Source organism: Gigantopelta aegis, chromosome 7 (assembly GCF_016097555.1).
Source record: "Gigantopelta aegis isolate Gae_Host chromosome 7, Gae_host_genome, whole genome shotgun sequence".
Lineage (NCBI taxonomy): Eukaryota > Metazoa > Mollusca > Gastropoda > Neomphalida > Peltospiridae > Gigantopelta > Gigantopelta aegis.
In genome coordinates, this window is record NC_054705.1 from 5,312,628 (window position 1) to 5,323,532 (window position 10,905).

Genomic DNA, 10,905 nt, shown 5'->3' on the forward strand with positions numbered 1-10,905 from the left:
TGGAGGATGGAATGAATAAATGAATGAGTGAATGAATGAATTAATAAACAGACAAATAAATGAATGAATAAATGAATAAATAAACGAATGTTTCGTAAAACCCATCACACAAAAATTGCAATAAAAGTTCTGAATGGAATCGAAATGATTCCACCACATTTCTTTGTCCAAATAAATATTTTCGAGTTGCTGATAAATGCTTACACTCCACCAAAATGTGTCGCACAGTCAGAAAACACTAATAGTGCTCACAATGAGGTGGGGGATCTTTCTTCAAGATAAATGAATGGGTCAAGTAAATATGACCGACGCGGGCACGGTATATAGGCCATGAATTAAAAGGCAGGCTCAGATCTAGGATTATATATGGGCGTCCTACAACCAATAATGCATTTTAAATTTAAAATGTTCATCACACCACAATTGGAAGTAATACAATTTTAACATTAACAAGACTTGTTATCCATGATCCTTCCAACACTCACTCGAAAATATAATTTACCACGATTTTACTTTCGCGGGATTCCCAATTAAGCAAGGGCGTATCGAAGATTTGGTTAAATTCTAAAAACGGCAAATGAGCCGAAGTTACAAAGTGCACGACGTGTTTATTGAATACATCATTCTGTAGCAGTTGTACCGATACATTTCACACCTTTCATATTCAGTCGTTTTTGTTTTCAAACGAACTCCTATTTAACTGCATGAAAGTGTGGATCATTTTATGCATGCATGCAATATCTATGTATGTATGTATTGATGTATGTATGTATGCGTGCGTACGTACGTGCGTGCATGCGTGCGCGTGTATGTATGTATGCATATATGCATGTATGTATGAATGTATGCATGTATGCATGTATGTACGTATGTACGTATGTATGTACGTATGCACGTATGTACGTATGTATGTATGTATGTATGAATTTAAGAATGAACACACGGGCGCAGGCATTTTGTTAAACTAAAATCTTATTATATTATAATTTTCGTCTTCTGGGATTCGAAATCGATTTTAAATTCATCATGGTGATATTCAAAATATAACAGTTTTTTCGGTAATTATTATTTTTAATTGGTTTGGCTAGCACTATGATGTGTGCGCGTGTACGTGTCCGTGTGTGCGCATTAATTAATTATTATTATTATTATTATTATTATTATTATTATTATTATTATTTTATGACATCCTGATACCAATCCTCTGTCTCCCCAGGGCAGTGAATTGCTACATACACACGTGTTGAACAGGAAGGTGGTTATCAGATGTTTATCACTGATCCATCTTTTGTTTTACATCCGTTAAGAGTGACAAATTCAATTTGTTAATCTCAGATCACATCTGATGTAGTTAATTAAAAACTTACACCACGATCATATAATAGTCGCATCAACTTGCTGATACAGTGTCTTCTCCAGTTTCCGAATAAGAGTTGTCTATCCTGATTTGAAATCGACAAGGTAAGCCATACACTTAATGTTTATATGTTATTAGTGTTAGGTGCTAATACATTTTAACTTTTTATATAATAATTATATGTATAGTGTCATTTGACACTTTAATAAATAATAAAACAATTACTCATTCTGTTGATCATACAGTTGCTATTATTTTGTGTTCAGTCATTTTCATTTTTTGAATTTGCGATTTACTGATAAAAACATCAGCTTTCAAATTTCACTTCTGATCCCAATCGTGCTTCAATATCGTTGGTGGTCATAAAACCTACTGTAATACTAAACTACCGGTTGTATTGTTTGCCTAATTAATTCACTATTATCATATAACCATTTTATATGCACCATCTCACAGAAAGTATAGCACATACCACGGCCTTTGATAAACCACGTGCACTTGCTGGGGTGAGAACTAGTCCAAAGGCCACACCGACGGGGTTCGATCCCAAATCGACCGCGCATCAGGCGTGCCCTTTACAAGATTATTTCCAGCCTTTCATGTAATATTGATTTAAATTTGTTTTCGTTTTTTTAGATGAAGATAGCGATCGTTCTGGTTCTCTTGGTTGCCCTGGTCTCCGTACAGGAAGCCGACGCCTGGTTCAGATTCCGTAGAATTGTCAGACGAGTGGTTCGTGGTGTGAGCAGGGTGGTCAGGGTAATCAACAGGGTGAAGACAGGTAGGTGAATCACGTAGTGTGAGTGGGGATATAAGGATAGTTAACAGGGTGAAGACAGGTAGATGAATCACGTGGTATGAGTGGGGATATAAGGATAGTCAACATTATGAAGACAGGTAGATGAATCACGTGGTATGAGTGGGGTTATAAGAATAGTCAACATTATGAAGACAGGTAGATGAATCACGTGGTATGAGTGGGGTTATAAGGATAGTTAACAGGGTGAAGACAGGTAGATGAATCACGTGGTATGAGTGGGGTTATAAGAATAGTCAACATTATGAAGACAGGTAGATGAATCACGTGGTATGAGTGGGGTTATAAGGATAGTTAACAGGGTGAAGACAGGTAGATGAATCACGTGGTGTGAGTGGGGATATAAGGATAGTTAACAGGGTGAAGACAGGTAGATGAATCACGTGGTATGAGTGGGGTTATAAGGATAGTCAACATTATGAAGACAGGTAGATGAATCACGTGGTATGAGTGGGGATATAAGGATAGTTAACAGGGTGAAGACAGGTAGATGAATCACGTAGTGTGAGTGGGGTTATAAGGATAGTTAACAGGGTGAACACAGGTAGATGAATCACGTGGTATGAGTGGGGTTATAAGAATAGTTAACAGGGTGAAGACAGGTAGATGAATCACGTGGTATGAGTGGGGTTATAAGGATAGTCAACATTATGAAGACAGGTAGATGAATCACGTGGTATGAGTGGGGATATAAGGATAGTTAACAGGGTGAAGACAGGTAGATGAATCACGTGGTATGAGTGGGGATATAAGGATAGTTAACAGGGTGAAGACAGGTAGGTGAATCACGTAGTGTGAGTGGGGATATAAGGATAGTTAACAGGGTGAAGACAGGTAGATGAATCACGTGGTATGAGTGGGGTTATAAGGATAGTCAACATTATGAAGACAGGTAGATGAATCACGTGGTATGAGTGGGGTTATAAGGATAGTTAACAGGGTGAAAAGAGGTAGATGAATCACGTAGTGTGAGTGGGGTTATAAGGATAGTTAACAGGGTGAAGACAGGTAGATGAATCACGTGGTATGAGTGGGGTTATAAGAATAGTTAACAGGGTGAAGACAGGTAGATGAATCACGTGGTATTAGTGGGGTTATAAGGATAGTCAACATTATGAAGACAGGTAGATGAATCACGTGGTATGAGTGGGGATATAAGGACAGTTAACAGAGTGAAGACAGGTAGATGAATCACGTGGTATGAGTGGAGATATAAGGATAGTCAACATTATGAAGACAGGTAGATGAATCACGTGGTATGAGTGGGGTTATAAGGATAGTTAACAGGATGAAAAGAGGTAGATGAATCAAGTAGTGTGAGTGGGGTTATAAGGATAGTTAACAGGGTGAAGACAGGTAGATGAATCACGTGGTATGAGTGGGGTTATAAGAATAGTTAACAGGGTGAAGACAGGTAGATGAATCACGTGGTATGAGTGGGGTTATAAGGATAGTCAACATTATGAAGACAGGTAGATGAATCACGTGGTATGAGTGGGGATATAAGGATAGTTAACAGGGTGAAGACAGGTAGATGAATCACGTGGTATGAGTGGGGTTATAAGGATAGTTAACAGGGTGAAGACAGGTAGATGAATCACGTGGTATGAGTGGGGATATAAGGATAGTTAACAGGGTGAAGACAGCTAGATGAATCACGTGGTATGAGTGGGGTTATAAGAATAGTCAACATTATGAAGACAGGTAGATGAATCACGTGGTATGAGTGGGGTTATAAGGATAGTTAACAGGGTGAAGACAGGTAGATGAATCACGTGGTATGAGTGGGGTTATAAGGATAGTTAACAGGGTGAAGACAGGTAGATGAATCACGTGGTATGAGTGGGGATATAAGAATAGTTAACAGGGTGAAGACAGGTAGATGAATCACGTAGTGTGAGTGGGGATATAAGGATAGTCAACATTATGAAGACAGGTAGATGAATCACGTGGTATGAGTGGGGTTATAAGAATGGTCAACATGATGAAGACAGGTAGATGAATCACGTGGTATGAGTGGGGTTATAAGAATAGTCAACATTATGAAGACAGGTAGATGAATCACGTGGTATGAGTGGGGTTATAAGGATAGTTAACAGGGTGAAGACAGGTAGATGAATCACGTGGTATGAGTGGGGATATAAGGATAGTTAACAGGGTGAAGACAGGTAGGTGAATCACGTGGTATGAGTGGGGTTATAAGAATAGTCAACATTATGAAGACAGGTAGATGAATCACGTGGTGTGAGTGGGGATATAAGGATAGTTAACAGGGTGAAGACAGGTAGATGAATCACGTGGTATGAGTGGGGTTATAAGGATAGTTAACAGGGTGAAAAGAGGTAGATGAATCACGTGGTATGAGTGGGGTTATAAGGATAGTCAACATTATGAAGACAGGTAGATGAATCACATGGTATGAGTGGGGTTATAAGGATAGTCATCATTATGAAGACAAGTAGATGAATCACGTGGTATGAGTGGGGATATAAGGATAGTCAACATTATGAAGACAGGTAGATGAATCACGTGGTATGAGTGGGGTTATAAGGATAGTTAACAGGGTGAAAAGAGGTAGATGAATCACGTAGTGTGAGTGGGGTTATAAGGATAGTTAACAGGGTGAAGACAGGTAGATGAATCACGTGGTATGAGTGTCGTTATAAGAATAGTTAACAGGGTGAAGACAGGTAGATGAATCACGTGGTATGAGTGGGGTTATAAGGATAGTGAACATTATGAAGACAGGTAGATGAATCACGTGGTATGAGTGGGGATATAAGGATAGTTAACAGGGTGAAGACAGGTAGATGAATCACGTGGTATGAGTGGGGATATAAGGATAGTTAACAGGGTGAAGACAGGTAGGTGAATCACGTAGTGTGAGTGGGGATATAAGGATAGTTAACAGGGTGAAGACAGGTAGATGAATCACGTGGTATGAGTGGGGTTATAAGGATAGTCAACATTATGAAGACAGGTAGATGAATCACGTGGTATGAGTGGGGATATAAGGACAGTTAACAGGGTGAAGACAGGTAGATGAATCACGTGGTATGAGTGGAGATATAAGGATAGTCAACATTATGAAGACAGGTAGATGAATCACGTGGTATGAGTGGGGTTATAAGGATAGTTAACAGGGTGAAAAGAGGTAGATGAATCAAGTAGTGTGAGTGGGGTTATAAGGATAGTTAACAGGGTGAAGACAGGTAGATGAATCACGTGGTATGAGTGGGGTTATAAGAATAGTTAACAGGGTGAAGACAGGTAGATGAATCACGTGGTATGAGTGGGGTTATAAGGATAGTCAACATTATGAAGACAGGTAGATGAATCACGTGGTATGAGTGGGGATATAAGGATAGTTAACAGGGTGAAGACAGGTAGATGAATCACGTGGTATGAGTGGGGTTATAAGGATAGTCAACATTATGAAGACAGGTAGATGAATCACGTGGTATGAGTGGGGTTATAAGGATAGTTAACAGGGTGAAGACAGGTAGATGAATCACGTGGTATGAGTGGGGATATAAGGATAGTTAACAGGGTGAAGACAGCTAGATGAATCACGTGGTATGAGTGGGGTTATAAGGATAGTTAACAGGGTGAAGACAGGTAGATGAATCACGTGGTATGAGTGGGGATATAAGGATAGTTAACAGGGTGAAGACAGCTAGATGAATCACGTGGTATGAGTGGGGTTATAAGGATAGTTAACAGGGTGAAGACAGGTAGATGAATCACGTGGTATGAGTGGGGATATAAGGATAGTTAACAGGGTGATAACAGCTAGATGAATCACGTGGTATGAGTGCGGTTATAAGAATAGTCAACATTATGAAGACAGGTAGATGAATCACGTGGTATGAGTGGGGTTATAAGGATAGTTAACAGGGTGAAGACAGGTAGATGAATCACGTGGTATGAGTGGGGTTATAAGGATAGTTAACAGGGTGAAGACAGGTAGATGAATCACGTGGTATGAGTGGGGATATAAGGATAGTTAACAGGGTGAAGACAGGTAGATGAATCACGTAGTGTGAGTGGGGATATAAGGATAGTCAACATTATGAAGACAGGTAGATGAATCACGTGGTATGAGTGGGGATATAAGAATAGTCAACATTATGAAGACAGCTAGATGAATCACGTAGTGTGAGTGGGGATATAAGGATAGTTAACAGGGTGAAGACAGGTAGATGAATCACGTGGTATGAGTGGGGATATAAGGATAGTCAACATTATGAAGACAAGTAGATGAATCACGTGGTATGAGTGGGGATATAAGGATAGTCAACATTATGAAGACAGGTAGATGAATCACGTGGCGTGAGTGGGGTTATAAGGCTAGTCAACAGGGTGAAAACAGCTAGATGAATCACGCGGTGTGAGCAGGGTTATAAGGCTAGTCAACATTATGAAGACAGGTAGATGAATCAAGTGGCGTGAGTGGGGTTATAAGGCTAGTCAACAGGGTGAAAACAGCTAGATGAATCACGCGGTGTGAGCAGGGTTATAAGGATAGTCAACAGGGTGAAGACAGCTAGATGAATCACGCGGTGTGAACAGGGTTATAAGGATAGTGAACAGGGTGAAGACAGCTAGATGGATCACGCGGTGTGAACAGGGTTATAAGGATAGTCAACAGGGTGAAGACAGGTAGATGAATCACGCGGTGTGAATGGGGTTATAAGGATAGTCAACAGGGTGACGACAGCTAGATGACACACGGTGCGAGCAGGGTTATAAGAAATGTGGTTAGGATTGTAAGAGCGGTTATAAGATTATGACACAGTTGTAACACATGCTGCTATAAATAAACCTGAACTCATCTGAAGTTATTGGACAACAATGTCCCATAAGTCACACATTTTGGTAGAATTTTGTTTGTTCCACATGCTAGTCAACAGTTCTTGTGAATTTTTATTAATGCTATCTAATAGCGTGTTCATCATTTTCAAGTACAAGCGTAGTGTTTCAATTTGCCTTCATTTTGTTTTAGTGAACTGTTTGAGAGTTTGGCGCATAATCACCAAATGTTGCTTCTATAATCAACAAAACTTTATCAAGGATCAGATATGTTGGTGTTTTTTAATTTATCATAGTATTTAGCATGTTTACATCACACATGACTTCTAAACATTGTTCCAGTACACATTGACTCATAATGCATGCACAATCTATTGTGTACATTTATACTAAATCTACTGAAATGCACATTTGTCTATGTTTCATTACTCATTGGCTCATGATAATAATTGTCAAGTTGTTGGCTGTAAATTGTTATTTATCTCATTGTAAGAATATGACACAACACTGACACCATACAACTAAAAACAAATCGATATTTTTTTTTTACCTCATTAAAAACACAATTGCCGAAAATGTTATAGAATATGTCAAATGACAGCTAACGTCTTTGCTCTTTAACTATTCAAACTGTCCCAGCGAGATACATTTTTAGCCACGTCACATGGCAAATATTGTATGGGTCTATTGATGGCATACGTGGTGCATTCTACTGCCAAACAACAAGCGTCTGTGAACGTTAGGGCCCATTGTTTGGCTATATCATGTTCATACGAATTTTCCAAAGTAGCTACAAATAGTTGCTCAAATATCAATGCATGTTATATTGACCAAAAAAGAAAAACGAAAGAAAAAGAAAACGAAAAAGGTTGAGATACAGAAACCAAAACTGATTGTTGTGGATGTGGACAGCGAAAGAAGTTCAAAGATAGGAGGAGTTGCAAGACCGGGAAAACATAAGATGGAGTTCATGGTACTAAAATAAAAGGGGGTAATGGGATAACAAAACAAAAAATCTCTATGATATATATGTAAGGAGTCCTAGTGGGCAAACTCCGAAACTATTCATGGCATATTTTCGGCTCTTTGTGTTAAAGCTGTTGATCCATGTGGTCAGATATGTTTTGCATTCTTCCCTAGACGTTTCAGAAATTGATTCGCTCTATGTTCTCTATCATAACTGGAAGGAAGGATTAATGTACAGGTGACGAGATACCACCACTGCAACCCATCCTTTTGAAATACTAGCAAAGCAGATAGTGTGAAAATGTAGAGTTTTAGCTGAACACAACCGTATACTGGTTGATAAACTGATGCGATGGAAAACAACCGTATACTGGGTGATAAACTGATGCGATGGAAAACAACCGTATACTGGGTGATAAACTGATGCGATGGAAAACAACCGTATACTGGGTGATAAACTGATGCGATGGAAAACAACCGTATACTGGGTGATAAACTGATGTGATGGAAAACAACCGTATACTGGGTGATAAAGTGATGGAAAACAACCGTGTACTGGGTGATAAACTGATGTGATGGAAAACAACCGTATACTGGGTGATAAAGTGATGGAAAACAACCGTGTACTGGGTGATAAACTGATGTGATGGAAAACAACCGTATACTGGGTGATAAACTGATGTGATGGAAAACAACCGTATACTGGTTGATAAACTGATGTGATGGAAAACTAATACAAAATTAGCTATCTCAGACTAGATGTATATTTTTGTGTTGTTTATCGACACCACTAGAGCACATTGGTCTGTCAATCATCGGCTGTTGGATGTCAAACTACATATAGGTAGGCCTGAATTAGTATGTTTTTGAATCGGATCAACAGACGATTTGGTATAGTAAGGATAAAATCAAGTCTCAAATGAGAAAAGATCCTGTTTTGGTATGAACGTCAAATGCATCTGCATGTACATGGTAGTATAGATCAATTACCCCATCAGTCACAACCCTTAATACCAAGGCATGTGTGTAACAGATGCCATGATTATTACACTCCATGTAGTTATCATGATATTTGTAAATATTCTCATTCGGATCGATGCTAGTTTGACATTTGTATGATCTGTCTAGTTCACCTTTGGTACATATCTTACTCAGCTGATTGTAATGCCCATTATGCATGTTCATGAAATGTTGTTTGTTTGGGGTGTTTGTTTGTTTTGAGGTTCTTGTTGGAGAGGGGGGGGGGGGGGGGGTGTTGTTGTTTGGGGTTTTTTTGTTGTTGTTTTTTGGCAAAATAATAATTTAATATACTTACAAAGAAGTGTACAATGAATATTTCAAATTACATCATGTTTACTATGTTTGTTTTGGGGTTTTTCGTTTGTTTGTTTGTTTGTTGTTGTTTTTTGTTTGTTTGGTTTTTTTTTTGGGGGGGGGGGGGGGTTTGGGGGGGTTGGGGGGGTGGGGGGGATTGGGTTGGGGGTGGTGGTTGGGGATATGGGGGGGGGGGGCTGTAGATAGTGCCACATAACGTCACATAGTTTTGTCCCACCAGTCACATTTAAACAATGAGCACTATTAAAATGTTAAAGAGATATGTATCTCAAATCTGATCTAAATACAGAAGTACAATCTGTAGCTAGTGAAAGGCTGTAAACCACAATCATCTCGTTCAGCCTGAAATAGTAATTACAACGTGAGTAAAATCTATCAAAAACATGATCCATACATTTCCCATAAGTCGCAATAGCATTATGATGTTCTTTGGACAAGAGGAATCAAATTGCCATAAACAAATTTATGTTATTGTTTTTAGAAATACAAATACTTCCCCTTTAATATGTGATATATGACACTATTTTGTTTCACAGTGGGATTGTCCTTTGGAAGAGATGCGAAATTTAATGCGTTAATGGATTTGTCGCTAAGATATCAATTACATTTTAACCTCTATGACGGCGATTTCATATAAGTGTCGAAGCATCACTTCAATTAAAAAAAAAAAACATTTACGATATTATTATCGTTGTTGCACATTTTGCTTTAGTCTGGAACAACGCTAAGCAGTGCTGGGAAACTATCAAGGGCATAGGGAAACGTGACGAGAACAGCTTCGATCTGAACAAAGATGGCCACGTTGACTTGGAAGAACTCAGCAAGATGATTGGCGAGCGAGAAGCACGTGACTTAATGGATGCCTTGTCTGGCTCTTGTAAGCTCGTTTTCTTTATATCTTTTTGTAGCATATTATACACAACATTACTTAGTTATGTAGGCTTCCATTATTTCAGTTTATAACCGATAACCCAACAATGGAGATAGCTCAACTACCCGTATCAGTGTCGACAACAAACGCTGGCGTTTACCATTTAAAGAGACATTCCTGAGTTTGCTGCATTGTAAGATATTTCCGACTAATAAAATATTTCTATGATTAAACTTACATATTAAATATGTTTTCATGTTTAGAATGCCAGTGTCTGTATATTCAATGTGTTTCTGGTCGTCTTAATATTTGCAAGAAGCTCAAACTGAATTTTGTCTTTAAATGAAATTTAACCCAGTACAAATATTAGAACGATCAGAAACACGTTTAATATATAGCCACTAACATTTTATGCATAAAAAAATATATCTGATATGCAATTACAATCGTTAAAAAGTCTCTGTTAGTCGATAACATCCTTAAAATTGCAGAAAACTCAGGAATGTCCCTTTAAGGGCTACATAATTACAAACGACGTTTTAACGCTGACAACCTTTTAACCAGACATTAAACGATGTTCCGCTTGGTGACTGTTTGGTATCATGTTGCGAGTTAGTAAAATCAGCCTAACCAAGTGTTTAATAACTAAATGCTTGCCCTTCAATAGACCTACTCTCACGTTTTCCCTCGACTCAACAAGTGTCCCACTACTAAAGAAAAGTGCATACAAAACATCATGTGTTGCTA

At 38.6% G+C, this 10,905-nt stretch overlaps 1 protein-coding gene across 1 annotated transcript in view; it reads left to right on the forward strand.

The window, feature by feature from the left end:
* Positions 1-1,387: 1,387 nt before the first annotated feature.
* LOC121377722 overlaps positions 1,388-10,905 on the forward strand; it is a 44,212-nt gene continuing 34,694 nt past the window's right edge. Inside the window, exons 1-3 of the mRNA XM_041505808.1 lie at positions 1,388-1,461; positions 1,994-2,138; positions 10,000-10,164. Coding sequence (XP_041361742.1) covers positions 1,994-2,138; positions 10,000-10,164 — 310 coding nt within the window. The 5' untranslated portion in view covers positions 1,388-1,461. The remainder of the gene's footprint in view (positions 1,462-1,993; positions 2,139-9,999; positions 10,165-10,905) is intronic.